We start from the raw sequence: 18912 nt of genomic DNA, 5'->3' as shown, positions 1-18912 counted from the left end.
TGTTCATTTTGTTTGTTTTAAATCTGCTGCCTATTAATTTCATTAGGAGACCCTGGTTCATATGTTATGTGAAGGGGTAAATAACACTTTTTTATTCGCTTTCTCCGCACCTTTCATGATTTTAGGTGTCTCTTTTCCAAGCTGACTGGTCCCAGTCTTTTTAATCTCCTCATATGGAAACTGTTCCATCCCCTTAATCATTTCTGTTGTCCTTCTCTGTACCTTTTCCATTTCTAATATATCTTTTTTGAGATGGGGCGACCAGAAATACATGCAGTATTCCAGGTGTCAGTGTACCATGGATTTATATGGTGGTATGATATTTTCTGTCTTATTATCTTCTCCCTTTCCTAATAGTTCCTAACATTCTATTATCTTTTTGACCAGTTTACAGAATGAAGTCACCCATTATTACTGCTTTATTTGATTTTTGTTACCTCCACATTGTACACAGTATTTTTTCCTGACCCAGAGGCCATTAGTACACAACTCTACTAGCGTATTTGTATAACTTGGCATTTGCATCTCTGCAGACTTGACTGAATGGGCCTCTTCACTCAAATTCTGTCTCATGTTTTAGGGAAAAAGAAAAGGAGGACTTGTGGCACCTTAGAGACTAACCAATTTATTTGAGCATGAGCTTTCGTGAGCTACAGCCCACTTCACTGGATGCTGTAGCTCACGAAAGCTTATGCTCAAATAAATTGGTTAGTCTCTAAGGTGCCACAAGTACCCCTGTTCTTTTTGCGGATACAGACTAACACGGCTGCTACTCTGAAACATGTTTTAGGGAGTCTCTTTAGGTACAGTTCTACTCCCACCACCTCTGCATATGTTCCAGGGACTCTCAAGGTACAGTACTACTCCCACCAGCACTGCAGACTAAATCAGCCCTTCCTTTTTAGCTGGTTACTAGGTATCACAGTATCTCACTGATTTTTGGAAACCAACCACTTTTCAGTAATGCCTTTCAGGTCAGGCTCCTCTTCCACTGCCAGGCATTCCACTTCATCCCTTTTGCTTTTTATTACTTCTTGTATGCAGACAGACATTTATCTTTGGTTTTGGCCACCATGCCTATTTTCCAGCTTAGCTCTGAGACCCAATTACTGTTCTGGAACGTACCTCTGATCTCAAGGCAAAGAATTAAGCTACGTCTACACTACTGACCTTACAATGGCACAGCTGTACTGCTGCAGCTGCACCTTCGTAACGTCTCCTGTGTAGCTGCTCTATGCAAGGGGAAGGGAGCTCTGCCATTGGCATAATTCAACCACCCCCAATGAGAGGCCATAGCTATGTCGGCGGGAGAACATCTCCCGCTGACATAAAATTGCTGGTGTGGACAGCACTGTCAGTGAAGCTTATGTCGGTCAGGGTTGTGTTTTTTCACACCCCTGACTGACAAAAGTTCTACCGACAAAAATGCTAGTGTGGACATAACCTTAATGTCACAGGTTCTTTCAGATTTTCATCAGGTCTTATCTGGCAAGTTTCAAACAATGCTCTAAGTGTTCACCATGCAGCACAAACATCCAAGTTTCTCAAGTGATACAAGCTGCATATTTCACTTTTCAAATCAAACACACTATTGGACACTTTACATACAGAATTAGTTATTCTGAATTAATTCTGTAGTAATCACTTCCAAAACCACACCCCATAAAGGAGCATTTGGAGATCCAAAGATTTGCCATATTGCTTTGAAAATGCACAAGCAACAGCCATGCTACTCAGACACTACAAGATCAATCAAGGTGTAAGAGCAAGCAGAAAGCATGCCTTACTCAGGAAGGAGGGTGAAGACCACCAGAGACGGAGAGAGGGCAGAGGTTAAATGTTGTGGAGGGCTAGCCTGAAGACTTCATTGGTGCACACCCAAGCACCTTGAAAACTTTTCAACAAAAAGGTTTGGTGGAAACCTAGAACTTGGTCATCGTCTGCCTGAGCAGGAGGAAAAAACACACACACACATAACTAGACAGAAGTTCCAAAAACACAGAGTGCCATAGTCATTGCTGGATTTGGCTGATGCAGGTAGAACCTATAGGCCTCAAATGCAGTCTCCTCTTTCTGTCTGAACAAATGCTCAACAGCAGTGGAGGCCTTCAGGGAAGGGAGAAGCAGCAAGAAGTGATGGGAACAAAATTAGGATACATGGGAGAATTTAGTTTATCCTTCCCACACTAATTCCAGATGTGTAAAGTAATGACAAAATACTAGCCCAGCTACAAAATCTGCTTTCTCATCCTGATCATTGTGATTATTATTTCAAAAAAAAAAAAAAAGGGGGGGGGGATTTTACTACCACTACCCCCAAGATGAGTTTTGGGAGGCTAGTTTAATACTGTTTAAGAAGTTTTTTGCCAATGAAAGCGTGACTGTTGTACTGTTTCTGCTCAGATACAGTAAGAATCCAAGAATCCAGTAAGAAGTGAGCTGTAGCTCACGAAAGCTTATGCTCAAATAAATTGGTTCGTCTCTAAGGTGCCACAAATACTCCTTTTCTTTTTGCGAATACAGACTAACACGGCTGTTACTCTGAAACATAGTAGGGATAGGATACAGAGGGCCCTAGACAAATTAGAGGATTGGGCCAAAAGAAATCTGATGAGGTTCAACAAGGACAAGTGCAGAGTCCTGCACTTAGGACGGAAGAGCCCCATGCACCGCTACAGACTAGGGAGTGAATGGCTCGGCAGCAGCTCTGCAGAAAAGGACCTAGGGGTTACAGTGGACGAGAAGCTGGATATGAGTCAACAGCGTGCCCTTGTTGCCAAGAAGGCCAATGGCATTTTGGGATGTATACATAGGGGCATTGCCAGCAGATCGAGGGACGTGATCCCTCCCCTCTATTCGACATTGGTGAGGCCTCATCTGGAATACTGTGTCCAGTTTTGGGCCCCACACAACAAGAAGGATGTGGAAAAATTGGAAAGCGTCCAGCGGAGGGCAACAAAAATGATTAGGGGACTGGAACACATGACTTACGAAGAGAGGCTGAGGGAACTGGGATTGTTTAGTCTGCGGAAGAGAAGAATGAGGGGGGATTCGATAGCTGCTTTCAACTACCTGAAAGGGGGTTCCAAAGAGGATGGATCTAGACTGTTGTCAGTGGTAGCTGATGACAGAACAAGGAGTAATGGTCTCAAGTTGCAATGGGGGAGGTTTAGGTTGGATATTAGGAAAAACTTTTTCACTAGGAGGGTGGTGAAACACTGGAATGCGTTACCTAGGGAGGTGGTGGAATCTCCTTCCTTAGATATTTTTAAGTTCAGGCTTGACAAAGCCCTGGATGGGATGATTTAGTTGGGGATTGGTCCTGCTTTGAGCAGGGGGTTGGACTAGATGACCTCCTGAGATCCCTTCCAACCCTGATATTCTATGCTTCTATGATTGTCCATGTTGGGGTCCATCCTACTGCACAACCAGAAACCTAACAGTTTACAGAGCCTATTCCTTAAGGAGATTAAGGGCAGAACCCAAGGATTTACCCCCAAATACATCCCTTGCTGCAGAATCGTGATCCATTTAAAAAAAAATCCTACCCTTTATGGTGACGAAGATAACCTTGAAAGCATGAGTGGTGTAACTACTGCAGCTTCATCTGCCCGAGATGGCAGAGTACCTGAAAGTGTCTCAGATATGAAGGGCCCACAGGCACCTAAACCAGGGCCCCATGCTAAGATTCTGAGACTGTTAAACTTAGTATTCCCCCTTCACCACCACCTCCCCCTGCCCCGAAAGAGAGACATGGAATTAAGCATTTTTGCCATGAAATAGTTATTTGCTGCAGCCAGGTGCCTGACATCTTGCTCTGCAGTTTTCCTCACTGGGGTTAAGTTCATTGTACATACTGCATGCTCGCAGCACTGTTCCATGGAACCAAGCTGCAGAGGCTAATGGACCAGAGCTGGAGTCCAGCTTGCAGCTAGGGAGCCAGAAGTATAGGCTGGCCAGCTGGGCTGCCGGTAGAACAGTGCAGCCACCAAGGCTTGGGAAGTCAGAGAGCTGAACTTCTGAGGTCAGCTCCATGTTCGCCTCCCACCCCCATTCCTAGCCCCACATGAGAGGGAAGCGGTTCTGAACGAGACTGCCTGGGCAGTTGCAGAAGCAAAGGCCTAGGCTACCTGGAGAACATAGTGAAAAGCACACCCTTGAAAATAATCAATACTTTTACATCACTGAGAATTTTCACTGATGAGCCACAGCTTGGGGGGAGGGAGAAGAGGGGGCATGGTGGGAATAGGACAGACAGGGGGACATAGAGGGAAACGCAAAGGATAATTTGTGATGGTACAATGTAGTTGTTGCTGGCATTTTCTACCTGGGTTCCAATTATAGGGTAATTCTTGGTCTTCACTAAAAGAGGAAGACCTGTAGTTTTAGGTTTCAATAATGTCCAGAAGCAGGTGGTGTGAGGCCAAGAGCTGCTCTTCCCCACTACCCAACTAGAGCAGGTGGGGCAGATCAGCTCCTTTGGGGGCTCAAGGGGATTTAAATAACTCAGATCCAGCCTGACACTTTAGTCCATCCCAGATTCTGCTGGAGGTTTGATGACAAGAACACGCTGTTTACAGAGTCTGAAGGAGTAAACATTGACAGTATTCTGTGAAGGAAACTGGAGCATGCTAGCCACAAAGCTGGATGGGCTGGGGATCCTGTCGTGGCACCATGCACTCTCACAGGACCCAGCATGTTTCTGGCATGCCTCACTGAGTGTTAATGCCATTGGCTTTGGCTAGTTTCTTTAAGGAACTTTGTGGCCTCAAGGACAAGGCAGCTCTTATTCTAAAGAACAAGCCCAACAAATCCTCTCAATCTACTGTCTTCAGGACTTTGGAAGCACAGCTCTTCCCCCAGAGAGGTGGAGGACCAAAATGAGGTTGATTTAGTTCAACAGCACAGCAGAGGTGACAATGTATACATTGTGTGTTCAGGGCAAACTGAAGCCATGTGGGTAAAAATAATCTGGAGCAGTGTTCGCTCTAATTTTTCCCACTCATGTGTGGAATGAATATTGTTACGTGCACCAATATGGAGGTGATGTGTGACAAATCACCTCCATATTGGTGCACGTAAAATTACTGGGGAGGGGAGGGTTTTGGAGTGTGGGAGGGGGCTCAGGGCTCTAGGGCAAAGGGTTGGGGTGTGGGCTCTGGCTGGGGGTGATGGATTCAGGGTGTGGGAGGGGGCTCAGGGCGAGTTTCAGAGGGTTGGGGTGCAGGGAGGTGTGACGGCTCCAGCTGGGGACATGGGCTCTAGGGTGGGGCTGGTGATGAGGAGTTTGGGGTGCTGGCACGCTGCCCTGGGGCTGGGGCCAAAGGACTCCCCCCCCCCCCCCCGTCTCCCTGCTGGCAGCCCACAGAGCTCCGGGGGAGGGGTCATCCTCTTCCCGCTGGCAGAGGTGAGCGAGCGGCTGGTGGCAGCCCTGCACTCCTCACCTTGCTCCCCTCCCCAGACCCCACCCACCCCCTACCTCTCTCCTCTCCAGGCCTCTGCTGCACGGCCCTTTATAGCCTGCCACGTGGCCACGCGGCTTAGAGAGAACTTAGAACTGGAGTAGCTTCCAGAGAAGGGACCTCTTCAATGCTTGATGGCATGAGCTCACTCAGACAGTATCACCATTCCTGAATCAGTTTTGGCCACAAAGAGGCAGAACAGGATTGCAGATGCAATCCCTGGGCATTTGACCCAAGTGCCCTATCAGTCAGCCCTACTCTTCCCATACTGCGGCTGACTAACCTTAACCCAAGTGCCTGCACAGAAATGGAATAGCAAGGCTCCATTACAAGGACTGTCAACTAATATGAAGAACTACTAGTCTGTCCTTGCTCTTCCATGGAGCAGCTGTACCAGAGGGCAGATGGAGGCATCACAGCCTGCACTGCTAAACTGTATGAACAAGGAAACCAAATTTACACCTTCCTGAAGAATTATGAACCAAGCTGCCATTAAACAGAAACTGCATCAGTTAAGACAGTGGTTCTCAACCCACGGTATTGGATGCGGCCCACATAACACATCGTGGGCCGCATATGTGGTCCACAATGGTAACTAGCTTGAGAACCACTGAGTTAAGACCTTTACTGCAGCCATGACCTCAGTATGAATGAGAACAACAGTACATCTAAAAGCCAAACCAAAGAAGTGATGCTTCCCATGACATTGCTGAGGTGCAGAGGTTTTACAAAGGGCTTTTAATCTAGCGTGGCGAGCAGTTTCTCTTGGAAATGTTCTACACCAGAAGCATGACACACCAGTGTAGGCATTAATAGGTGCCTCCAAGATACATAAGCTGCTTTATAAACATCAGATGATTAAGTATCCTGAAGAAAACATTAGGACATTAGCATTTATTTCCCTGTAATGGAAAGGAGAGTTTACCTTAAGTTGTCCCACAACCATACTGAGTATACAACTGTCAGGCGTGGGCTGATGGTCTTGTGATGTGATGCTGTGCTGTATTTTTTGAAAAGGAAGGCTCTACAATGAGAAGGAAAAGAACAGGGTGAGCAGATAGGAAGTGTTCCCCTCCTTAGAATTTACTATACAATACACATTTCATGTAGGAAAATCAGTTAAGTGCAGTGGCATAAGAAGCTGAACTAGTTTGAAAATAGACATAAGTTTACATTCTCAGTGCCCTAGAAAGATGCAGGTGGTCAGCAACTGAGTACCTGTGTTTTTCTGAAGACTCTCTACTAAAGAACAAAATTAATTTTGCAGATAAACAAATACTCCATAAGCCCCATCTCAAAGTGGAAGTCAGATTTAGCAGCTACCCTTTTAATGAAAAGAACCTGGTCTCTCTGGAGTGACAACCTGGTTGTTCCCTCCAGCCCTGCGAAAGGCTGCAAGAAATCTTCACCAGAGAGGCACTCATAATTAATTATGTTATTGTAGGTTCTCATCTCAGAGTCCCCATTCTCTTCCCTTTCTGCATTCCACTTTCTAGCACCTTCACTCCTTTTATTTGTCCCTCCTGAGTTATTTCAGACACATGGATATGACGGCCACTGAATACTACCAAGCTACATTCAGCTAGGTTGACCACAATCAGCTAACCCATTTTTAAAGGTGTTGAACTCTGTCTCCGTCAGCTGCTAAGGAGTGCTTAAAAAGCACTCACCTTTTTTCTTAATCTAACTAGACAGCGCCTTATGGTTGCTTTATAAATGAGGTGAAGCTCTGTTCAATATGAACTTTCATACTCGTAAGAGCTGAATTTGAAACAAAAGCTGTGCTAATATCACTGAGGCAGGTGGCATGCAATTTGAGATTCAATACCCAGAGCCCTGCCAGTAAAGACCACAAACTTTTGCTTTCTCATTAGTATAGTGGCTGCCAGCAGAGGGCTCAGAAATGTCAAGTTTAATCAAATGTACCTGTAGGGGGAACTTCTCTGTTTCTACATGCAAGGAAATGCTTCCCTTATACTTTGGAAACTGGTGCTTTCTTTAATATAGTCTGGTTCAGTAAGCACCTCACATGTGAACAGCTGATGAGCACTAGATTTGAGAGAAAAGTTGGGCATGACAATTATATTGTTGGTTTGTAGAAGGGAATAGTCTACCTATAGCTAATACAGCAGATTTATTAAGTTCAGCATCATACACAGAACATCTCTGAGGGCACAACAAAAAGCAGCATTTAGTAGCAGGACAACAAAAGCCAGTGTTGGTGGCAGTGAATTTGTGCACCCAACGTGTGGCAGAGACTCTAGAGAGCAGATTTTTGTCATATTGGCGATAATGTGTCTGCCTGACACCAAGTGCTAACCTAACCAAGGGTTAGGCTAGACCAGGACATTGATTCAAATCCCCTTGCCCATTTTCCTCTGAGCCTCACTTTCTGATACATTTCCCCAGGCTGAATCTCTGAGATTTTAACAGAAACCTGCTTGCTTTGCAATGTCCCATAGCTCCTCACCTGACCCAACAGACCCAGTGGCTGCTAAGAAAATTTGCAGGAGGTGGATTGAAGGGGTTTCACTGTAAGATGCCATCTTAGTTTATTTTGATTGCTGCTCCCCTTATATGTGCTGTTGTCTTTTTAGCACAAGTATTTAAATTGCAAACTATTTGTAGCAGGCACGGCCTCTCATTGTGTGTGTGTCTGCCACTAGGGCCCTGATCCTGGGAGGTGCCTCTAGGGGCTACGAATAAAAGAGAATCACAATTAATAATAAAAATTTTGAAGACAAAGTTAGGTTCTAATGACACCTGTGCTACCCTGTTGCCGTTCGTGGATTTGCACAAGTGTAACTGATTGGAACTAAGTAAACAATTCAGTTGATGCACAAGAAATACAGGCCAGGTCCCTCTCAGCTGTGTTGGCTCTGCAGGGCTAATGGGAGCATTCACAAAAGAAACTGAACATGGAGTGAAAGTGCTCAGCACTATCCTGCACTCCTCAGGCCCTTTCAGAACACAGGAGTTTAATTCCCCAAACTCAAAATGCTGGAAAACCAGGATAAGGAATTACAGTGACACTTTGCACAGAAACAGCCTTAACCATCCCCTTCCCTAGTGAGTCCTTCTAGGGAAATCACAGTACCTGGCATGTCCCTCAGACTCTGCCAACCAGCAGCAAGTGCTCCCTGAAGTACAGTGAGGGTCTGCTGGCTTGTATGAATAGCAGAGCTGATTTGGAGCTGAGTAGGGCAAAGAGAAAGTAGCAGGTTTGGTTAGGGAGAAATAGGGTACTGGTCTGTTCCCAGGTCCGAGAGAGATATTCACATGGCACAGAGTTAAGGCTGTTTGGGGATATGTTTCGACTCTATATACAATTTTATCCTGCCCTCATCATCAGAGTATCCGAGTGCCTTCCAGCAGTGCATTAAGCAGTGGGAGAGAACTATATGTGCTTAGTTCCTGTGGGAGTTTGTTTCACATTCTTGCACTGGCCCTTTGGCCCTGAAGAAACCTCCATCTCCTGCACAAACAAGCTTTTCAGTGCTGTGTGGGACATGCCATCTTAACTCAACATTTCCTGAGTCTCCCCCACTCGTGTTTTTTCCCATACTGCTAGCCTTCGCATAAAGGGCACGTAAAAGGAACTTTAACTCCACATATCCTGGTGTGCCACCATTCCAGTTCTGGGAATTAAACTCTTGAGGGACACAGCCCAGTGATTTTTGGTGGACACTGCCTATATTGTTTTAGGCTGGGTCCAGGGGAATCAGCTGAAGAATCTGCGCTCACAGCTGTTGAAATCTCAGATCAGCACCACTTTCCGTAACCCGCCTGCTAAATGCTGTGGCGGGGGGCGGGGGGAAAGGTTAAATCACTGAGCCTCTGATTCACTGAGCTCTTCCTCGAGAAGCCAGAGCCCAACTTCGCCCTCTGGATCAGGCAGGGAAACTCCCCTGCAATGATGCTCACAAGAAACCCGAGGCAGGTGGTGTCTCTACATTTCCATATGCAAGAAAGGTCAGTCAACGGGCCCAGGTTTTAAACGCCAGTTGTCTGAGTGTCTGGTGATCACGGTCACTTGTCTGGCCTAACTTTTCAGCTGGCCTGGGGATGCCGCCTAGACTGGTCTTCCTGCTCCTACCTGGGGAGCCATAGTGCCTTTCCTTTCCAGTCAGGGACAAGGGAACACCAGATACCCAGAGGCAGTTTTGTTTTGAATTGGAGAGTCCAAATAGTATAGGATAGAACTGACATGAATACTTCCCAGATTGAGATTTAGTGTTTGAACAACACTCATCAGCATGGTCACATTCACAGAATCATAGAAGATTAGGGTTGGAAGAGACCTCGGGAGGTCATGTAGTCCAACCCCCTGCTCAAAGCAGGACCAACACCAACTAAAGCATCCCAGCCAGCCTTTTGTCAAGCCGGGCCTTAAAAACCTCTAAGGATGGAGATTCCACCACCTCCCTAGGTAAACCATTCCAGTGCTTCACCACCCTCCTAGTGAAAGAGTGTTTCCTAATATCCAGCCTAGACGCCCCCCACTGCAACTTGAGACCATTGCTCCCTTGTTCTGTCATCTGCCACCACTGAGAACAGCTGAGCTCCATCCTCTTAGGAACCCCCCTTCAGGTAGTTGAAGGCTGCTATCAAATTCCCCCTCACTCTTTTCTTCTGCAGACTGAACAAGCCCAGTTCCCTCAGCCTCTCCTCGTAAGACACGTGCCCCAACCTCTGAAAATTTTCGTTGCCCTCCACTGGACTCTCTCCAATTTGTCCACATCCTTTCGCGGGGGGCCCAAAACTGCATGCAATATTCCAGGGGTGGCCTCACCAGTGCTGAATAGAGGGGAATAATCACTTCCCTAGATCTGCTGGCAATGCTCCTACTAATGCAGTCCAATACGTTGTTAGCCATCTTGGCAACATGGGCACACTGCTGACTCATATCCAGCTTCTCATCCACTGTAATCCCCAGGTCCTTTTTTGCAGAACTGCTGCTTAGCCAGTCGGTCCCCAGCCTCACGAATCCAAGAGAGAACTCCAGAGCCACACTTTGAAAAATATCATGTCTATAAAAAACACTGCTGAGGGTCCAATGGTCTGTTGAGCTATCATACAGCAAAGCCATCTAAGATGAGAGATTTCGGCTGGAGGTGGAATGGTCAGCTGATACCTGCTGAAGTTCACCTTGTTTTTGAAGAGACTAGCTCTTCTAGAGCAACCCACAGCAAAAAAAAACCAAAAACAAACAAACAAAAAACCCACCCAAATCCCAGACATTGGAAAACCTCCTCAAACTTCCGCTGTTCAGAACAGAATCAGTCTAACAAGCTTGGATTCCCATGGATGCAGACAAATGCTAGGTCCTGTTCAGATAAGCTCTTTGGGAGAAGGGATTTTTAATGCAGGAACTCCTAAAGCTTGAAACTGGGCTGCCTTCGCTTTCCCTATTGTGGAGGAGGGATAGCTCAGTGGTTTGAGCATTGGCCTGCTAAACCCAGGGTTGTGAGTTCAATCCTTGAGGGGGCCATTTGGGATCTGGGGCAAAAATCTGTCAGGGATGGTACTTGGTCCTGCTGTGGAGGCAGGGGGACTGGACTCTATGACTTTTTGTGATGAAGTGGGACTGTTCTTAATGTTTTCTCTGAATATTGTGGGGGTGCCTCAGTTTCCCCCTATAAAAAGGAGTACTTGTGGCACCTTAGAGACTAACCAATTTATTTGAGCATAAGCTTTTGTGAGCTACAGCTCATTTCATTGGATGCAGTGAGCTGTAGCTCATGAAAGCTTATGCTCAAATAAATTGGTTAGTCTTTAAGGTGCCACAAGTACTCCTTTTCTTTTTGCAAATACAGACTAACAGAGCTGCTACTCTGAAATCAGTTTCCCCTAGGCAGTTCTTAAGTATCTAGGTGGTGGGATAAGGGTGTATGATCGTTGCAGAGCCCTAGAGGGCAGGTGTGTGCAGGGGTCTGGACACAGAGAATGGCCAACACCCTGTGTCCTGGCAACTGATGGCCTGGCCCTTCCCCCCTGCAAGGTGAGAGCTAAAGGGTTGGAGAACAAAGGAATCAGGTGACCTACTGGCGGGCGGGGGGGGGGGGGGGAGGAGGGGGGACGACAGACAAAGCCCAGAGGAGGAGGGACTGGAGAGGGTTTCAGTTTTATGCTGGGTGGTGGCATGCAGGGAACCCCAGGGCTGGGGTCTAAGTTCCCTGCCCCCCAGAAGGACTTGACTGAGGGGTCCTGGTTGTACCCACAAGTTCTGTTTTAGACTGTGTTCCTATTGTCCAATAACCCTTCTGTTTTACTGGCTGGCTGAGAGTAACAGTGAATCCCAGGAAGAGGGGTGCAGGGCCCGGGCTCCCCCACACACAGTGACACCTTTCAAGGTCCCTTCCAGTTCTGTGATATAAGTATATCTCCATACTATAAACACTATTTCCTGTACATTCAAGTACATCCTTCAGATGTGCTCCCAACTCCATTGTAGAAGGTCAGCAACCAAAGACTATTTCATGAAGAAACATCTTCCTTTCTAAAGGATCAGGTTGCAGAGTCTTCTGGAGAGTTCGCAAAAAGAAAAGGAGTACTTGTGGCACCTTAGAGACTAACCAATTTATTTGAGCATGAGCTTCCGTGAGCTACAGCTCACTTCATCGGATGCATACCGTGGAAACTGGATTCCCACAATAGCAGGACTCTGCAGCACAATCTCTAGAGGAATTGGAGTCTGCACTTATAGGCCTTGTATGTGCTAAGTTAACTGCAAATTGCAAAACAGAAATTAAGAGATTTTGGGGAGAATTAAACAGCCCATTCTCTGCAATAAGAAACTGGGACTTTTAGAGTTTCAAAGCACTATTTTCTGGAGAAAATGAACTCCACAAATTGACAAAACTGGGAGACTGTCTGCAGACTTTGGAGATGAACTAGGGAACTAGTTAAAAAGAAAAGGAGTACTAGTGGCACCTTAGAGACTAACCAATTTATTAGAGCATAAGCTTTCATGAGCTACAGCTCACTTCATCCGATGAAGTGAGCTGTAGCTCACGAAAGCTTATGCTCAAATAAATTGGTTAGTCTCTAAGGTGCCACTAGTACTCCTTTTCTTACTGTAAGGAGAGTGATCACTTAAGATGAGCTATTACCAGCAGGAGAGCGGCGGGGGGGAATAAACATGGGGAAATAAATAGTTTTACTTTGTGTAATGACACACCCATTCCCAGTCTCTATTCAAGCCTAAGTTATTTGTATCCAGTTTGCAAATTAATTCCAATTCAGCAGTCTTTCGTTGGAGTCTGTTTTTGAAGTCTTTTTGTTCTAATATTTGCGACCTCTAGGTCTGAAATCGAGTGACCAGAGAGATTGAAGTGTTCTCTGACTGGTTTATGAATGTTATAATTTTTGACATCTGATTTGTGTCCATTTATTCTTTTACATAGAGACTGTCCAGTTTGACCAATGTACATGGCAGAGGGGCATTGCTGGCACATGATGGCATATATCACATGGGTAGATGTGCAGGTGAACGAGCCTCTGATAGTGTGGCTGATGTGATTAGGCCCTATGATGGTGTCCCCTGAATAGATATGTGGACACAGTTGGCAACGGGCTTTGTTGCAAGGATAGGTTCCTGGGTTAGTGGTTCTGTTGTGTGGTGTGTGGCTGCTGGTGAGTATTTGCTTCAGGTTGGGGGGCTGTCTGTAGGCAAGGACTGGCCTGTCTCTCAAGATTTGTGAGAGTGATGGGTCTTCCTTCAGGATCGGTTGTAGATCCTTGATGATGCGTTGGAGAGGTTTTAGTTGGGGGCTGAAGGTGATGGCTAGTGGCGTTCTGTTATTATCTTTGTTGGGCCTGTCCTGTAGTAGGTGACTTCTGGGTACTCTTCTGGCTCTGTCAATTTGTTTTGTCACTTCAGCAGGTGGGTATTGTAGTTGTAAGAATGCTTGATCAGGAACTAGTTGCATCCGATGAAGTGAGCTGTAGCTCAGGAAAGCTTATTTATGCTCAAATAAATTTGTTAGACTCTAAGGTGCCACAAGTACTCCTCTTCTTTTAGGGAACTTGGTTTTCACTTGACAAGAGAATTACACGTTACCTGTTGTCAGCAGCACCAGCTTTCATGCTGAACGTGGTTGTTTAACATTGATTCTGCATCCCTGCAGGCCCTTGATTCACTGGAAGCAAGCAGTGTCCCCAGGGGACAGCAGAGTGTCTCTAGAGTTGTGAGTTGCAATGGACACTGGAAATCCAAGTCCCATAAAAGCAATATTTGAATACTGCATCATCACCTCTAAATAAGCAACAGCTACAGAACTAGCAGAATTTTATCCCATTAATAATGTCCCAGCCAGCCCAAGAAGCGAATATGTCAGTGCTGTGGGTCTCAACTAGTGGACTGCACTGTGTGTTTTCTAATAACTTGTCTCAGAGGAAGAGCCAAGAAAAGAATACATTCAGTGAGGTGAGTACCCCAAACAGCCCAATGAGAGAGAATCCTGTGATAGAAGAAAAACTCAAACCTGTCTTACTAAGTAGCTCAGAAGTGGAAAGGTTTCCCTACACAGAGGGCTAGGGAACATGTTCTAAAGCTCCTAAGTCACTCTGGAGCCTAAGACCCATTTTCAAAGTTTAGGCTCTCAGTCACTGCTGAACATGTGATTTAGACACGTTTGAAAATTTTATCTTCGATGTAAGAAGCAAAACAATTTAGATCTTTAGAGCTGTTTCCCAAGACATTTCATTTAGAAAAAAACATTGCATAGACTTACGGAGAGTTTTTCAACTATAGCTGTTTTGCCCTGGCATTGCTGCCCTTCCCAGGTAAGGCATGATGCATCAATCTGAAACAGTCAAAACAAATTTGGTCACAGCCTGCTTGGGAAAGTAAATAAACGATTTCTCTTCAATAACACCAGCAAGGGAAGACTTACCAATGCTGTGCATGCACACAGATTTATCAGAGCTCAAACTGGCTACACTCAGCTTCCCTAGGAAAAGTGAGGCATGTAACTGTTTGCATGGTTCTCTACAGAGCAATTAATTCTGTAATGTCAATTACACACGTGCACTGCCTTCTGTAACTAGCTCAATGGATTGCCAGTACTGTTAATAAGGGTAGGAGTCACTTACTACTGGCTGCCAAGGGTACAAGGTAAGGAAATTAGTTACCTAAAGGGAGAGGGGAAAAAACAAATGCAGACGGAGCAATACAAGTAGTAACTGGTTTTTCCTGGTGGTCTGTGGGATTGGGTAATGACGACACTTCATAATCAGAATATATCGGTCAAAAAGCTGCTTCAATTGTGTCAGAGCAGGTGGTGTTTTTTCTGGAAACTACAGGAGGACAGGAAGAGAAGTAAAGGACATCAGACACACCCAGAACAGATGGAGAGCATGAAGAATTTATGCTAACAAATCTGGTACAATTACTTACAGAAACTTAGAGATTAGAAATAGACATGCCCTATCAGGGCCCCCAGTTCATTTCAGGAAAGGCAAAAAACTTTCTAGAGAACCATTCTAATACTTCATCCAGTCTGGTTTTCAAGTGATTCAGACAGCTTCCATCTCTGAGCCCTTCTAGACTGTAAGAGGCAAGAAGCCTGCCCTATCTGTGGTCCACTAAAGCTGCTTCCCATGAGCACCAGAACAAATGGCCACTAGAAGTTAGTTTCAGAGGATGCAGTCAGAACAGTCTCCTGTCAAACCAAGGCTATGGCTACACTAAGAGCTTACTGTGGTGCAGCTGAGCTGCTGTGAGCTCCGTAGCATAGCCGCTCTAAACCAAAAGGAGAGAACTCTCCCGTCGACTTACTTAATCCACCCCCAATGAGCGACGGTAGCTGTTTCGGCAGGAGACACTCTTCCTCCAACAGAGCACTGTCCACATCAGTGCTTAGGTCAGTGTAATTTACGTCACTCGGAGGGTGGCTTATTCACACCCGAGTGACATAAGTTACACCAATATAAGTAGTAGTGTAGACACAGCCCAAGAAGCTGGATTCTCTGAAGCATGGAGCATTAAAATCACATCATCTCTTTTTTCTTTTTTAAATTCTTGATTTCACTGAGCTTTACAAAGCCACAACCTAATTGGAAATTTTGCACTATTGCAATGTTTATGTTTAGAATCAACTGAACTATAAGTGCAGTTTTTAAAGCAGTTTTCAGGGTCATTAATGGTAGGATTTCTTATCTGAAGACCACAAAAAACTGGTATAGGCAAAAGAACATTAAAACTGTATTTATTCAAAACGTCTTATAAATCCATAATGGTACAAAATCAGCATGTCTACAAAAAGCTTGCAATTTTAAAACAGAAAAGTTGTTTAGCATTTCAAAATGAAGTTCAAATTTGTAAAAGCTTTCTGTGAACACACAAAGTTTTATCATTAATTTCATAATGCAACAATTTAAACAAAATTACAATCCATGGTCCAAAATCTTAATTTAGTTACCTGAGAGTCCCATTATTCAAACTGACTGAGGGTGCTTTTAAGGCTTTCAGAATTTAAATGCTCAATAAGGAAATAAGGAAAGTCAGCTTTGAAGACCTATCTGTTCTCCAGCAAATATCTGATTGCACTAAGCTGAGTGATGAAAACAGGTTATTCAACACCAGTAGAAGAAACGGGAGCTGTTAAGAGTTGCAACTCTTCTTTCAATGTCTTCTTTCTTTGTTTTCAGCCAGGCTCTTTACTTGAGATTTCCATCTCTGAACAGCTGCTACATTTTTCAGTATTTCACTGGAGAAAGTAACTTGCTGAAATAAAGACAACAGTAGCCTGCTACAGCAGTTACTGTCAGCAGAAACCCATTAAGTGCCGATTGCTCTGGTGTGAGTGGAACCTGGCACATGCAGGGATCAATCATATTTTACAAAGTGACATGGCATTTACGCATGATCATAATGCTTTCAGAACATGCACCACAATTTTAGTCAGTAAATTTATTCAGTCTTCCAGACTTCAACAATTTCAGCAATTGAACATGAATTCCTCGCTATAGAACTGAGGGCTATTGCTATTGACATCCACATCTAAAGCAACGCCTCAGCACCCCTCTTCACACCAGTATTTGTCACCTTCTGGCAGAGACTCAACATCCTGTTTATACTGTCAGCAGATTTTCATTAACTGGCCACTTTGAAGAAGTACTCCACCTTACTTCAGGCGGTATGACAAAAAGTGCATAGTCAGTATGATCTGATATTCTCTCCTTCAAAGTTTCCGGACAGTAAATTTAGCATATGTGCGGATCAGCCATGTTACTGGCAAAAGATTTCCTCATCTTAGCCATATTGGCTGTCATAAGACTAGTCATATGGCACTTATACCCAAGCACACTTTTTGACAATCACTAGTGGCTGAAGTCAAATACTCAGGCGAATGCGCAGAGATATCAATGCTTGTCATACAAGTAAACAACTTGTGCCTGATCAATAATCATAATACACAAGAAGTTCCTTGTAAACATTATATGACTCCATCTGAAGAGGATCTGGGGATGATAGTGGAGAACAAATTGAATATAGTCAACAATGTGATGCAATTGCAAAAAAGGCTAATATTCTGGGCTGTATTACCAGGAGTGTCATATGTAAGACATGGGAGGTAACTGCCCTACTCTACTCAGCACTGGTGGGGCGTTAGCTGCAATAGTGTGTCCAGTTCTGAGCACCACACTTTAGGAAAGATGTGGATAAACTGGACAGAGTCCAGAGGAGAGCAACAAAAATGATAAAAGGCGACCAGAACTATGAGGAAAGGTTAAAAAAACTGGGTCTGTTTAGTCTTTTGGGCGGGGGGGGGGGGGGGGGAGGAAGACCTGACAACAGTCATCACATATGTTAAGAGCTGTTATAAAGAGGACTGATCAATTGTTCTCCATCTTCACTGGAGGTAGGATAAGAAGTAATGGGCTTAATTTGCAGCAAGGGAGATTTAGGTTAGATATGAGGAAAATTTTTCTACCTGTAAGGGTAGTTGAGCTCTGGAATAGGCTTCCAAGGAAGGTTTTGGAATCCCCATACCTGGAGGTTTTTAAGAACAGGTTGGACAAACACCTGTTAGAGATGGTCTGTGTTTACTTGGTCCTACCTCAGTGCAGGGAGTTGGATTTGATGTTGTCTCAATGTCCCTTTCAGCCTCACATTTCTATGATTCTATTTGTTCAGTTTCTAAAACCTCAGTCTCCTCTTCAAACACTTCATCCAGGAGACACCCAGTCACTGCAAACTCTGGTGGAGCAGCATTTCAATCTTTCTGATTTATGACTGTTCAGTACATCAGAAGACGGTACTCCTTACAAGCACAGCACCAGCTATTACCTTGTCAATTGTGTGTTCTAGTTTGTGGTGTTCTCAAAACAAAAGATGAGAAAGAGGGTCTGGGGTGGTCTTTTTTGATGCTGATGCACATTAAGTGTGAAACCTAACAAAACTCCATGTAAAAAGTCAAATTATACAGAAACGAGTACAGAGTAGCTACTTCAATTGTTTAAGACTAAAATGAGAAGAAAGTAACTTTAGTAAATGTAAATAAAAAACAGATGTAATATTTTTCAAGATAATGATTTTATCTGACCTGCTGTACTTTGCACAGTACATCACCTTGTTGCTTCCAAGCTGTTTATTCTAGTGGTTCATATTTAAGTTAGTGAAACACTTGTCCTTTCACTTGAGTGTTATAATCACTATAACAAACTGCTTTCATATAACCAAGATTGGCAATATCCGTGGTACTTAAAACATGCCCTGTACCTTGTTGAGCTGCCACTTAGGACTAATTCAGTCAGGACCAAGCAGCTCACACTGGCCTCAGAGGGCTTATGCTCAAACAAGACCATTTTTTATTGTTCTTTCAAAATATGGCCAACACCACACTAGCCACTCAATTGTCCAGGTGATGAAGCGATCGCCTGTTGAGTGCTTCAAGGGATGACCTGTACATCCATTATCCCATGCCCCCATCAAGTTACTATAGTTTAGACTTGAAATTAGACAAAGGTTTCTAATAATCAGAGGAGCAAAGTTCTGGAACAGCCTTCCAAGGAGAACAGTGGGGGCAAAAAACCTAACTGGCTTCAAGACTGAGCTTGATAAGTTTATGGAAGGGATAAATATGATAAAACTGCCTACAACGGCAGGTTGCCAATATGTGACTGCTAGCAGCAAGTATCTCCAATGGCTGGTGATGGGACACTAGATGGGGAGGGCTCTGAGTTACTACAGAGAATTCTTTCCCATGATGGTCTCTTCTGGCCTTAAAGTCTATAGCACACGCTTTAAAAACAAAACAAAACAAAAAAAACTTCACTGAATTTTTGAACACACACACACACACACAAAAATGAGCTGAGTGACTCTGTTGTATGCGAACCAGAACTCGAGCAGACTAAAAGTAAAATGAAGTCCGTTTCTAGATACAGATTCCTGATGGCCTTTGAGAGTCAGCTTAGAGCTCAGATGATTCAGAATACCATC

The 18912-nt window shown here is 44.5% G+C and overlaps 1 protein-coding gene across 5 annotated transcripts in view; it reads right to left on the bottom strand.

The window, feature by feature from the left end:
• NUTF2 (nuclear transport factor 2) overlaps window positions 1-18912 on the bottom strand; it is a 51865-nt gene that overhangs the window by 3838 nt on the left and 29115 nt on the right. For 4 of the 5 annotated variants that reach the window (XM_048817168.2, XM_048817170.2, XM_048817167.1 and 1 more), the window contains exons 3-4: window positions 14198-14269; window positions 6388-6486 (exon numbers count right to left, since the gene is read on the bottom strand). In XM_048817168.2, the coding sequence (XP_048673125.1) occupies window positions 6388-6486; window positions 14198-14269 (171 nt within the window). The remainder of the gene's footprint in view (window positions 1-6387; window positions 6487-14197; window positions 14270-18912) is intronic. The other variant, XM_048817165.1, reaches the window with a different exon arrangement.

The sequence above is a fragment of the Caretta caretta genome, chromosome 12, assembly GCF_965140235.1.
Source record: "Caretta caretta isolate rCarCar2 chromosome 12, rCarCar1.hap1, whole genome shotgun sequence".
Taxonomy (NCBI): Eukaryota; Metazoa; Chordata; order Testudines; family Cheloniidae; genus Caretta; species Caretta caretta.
This window is presented reverse-complemented; position numbering and strand designations above follow the sequence as displayed.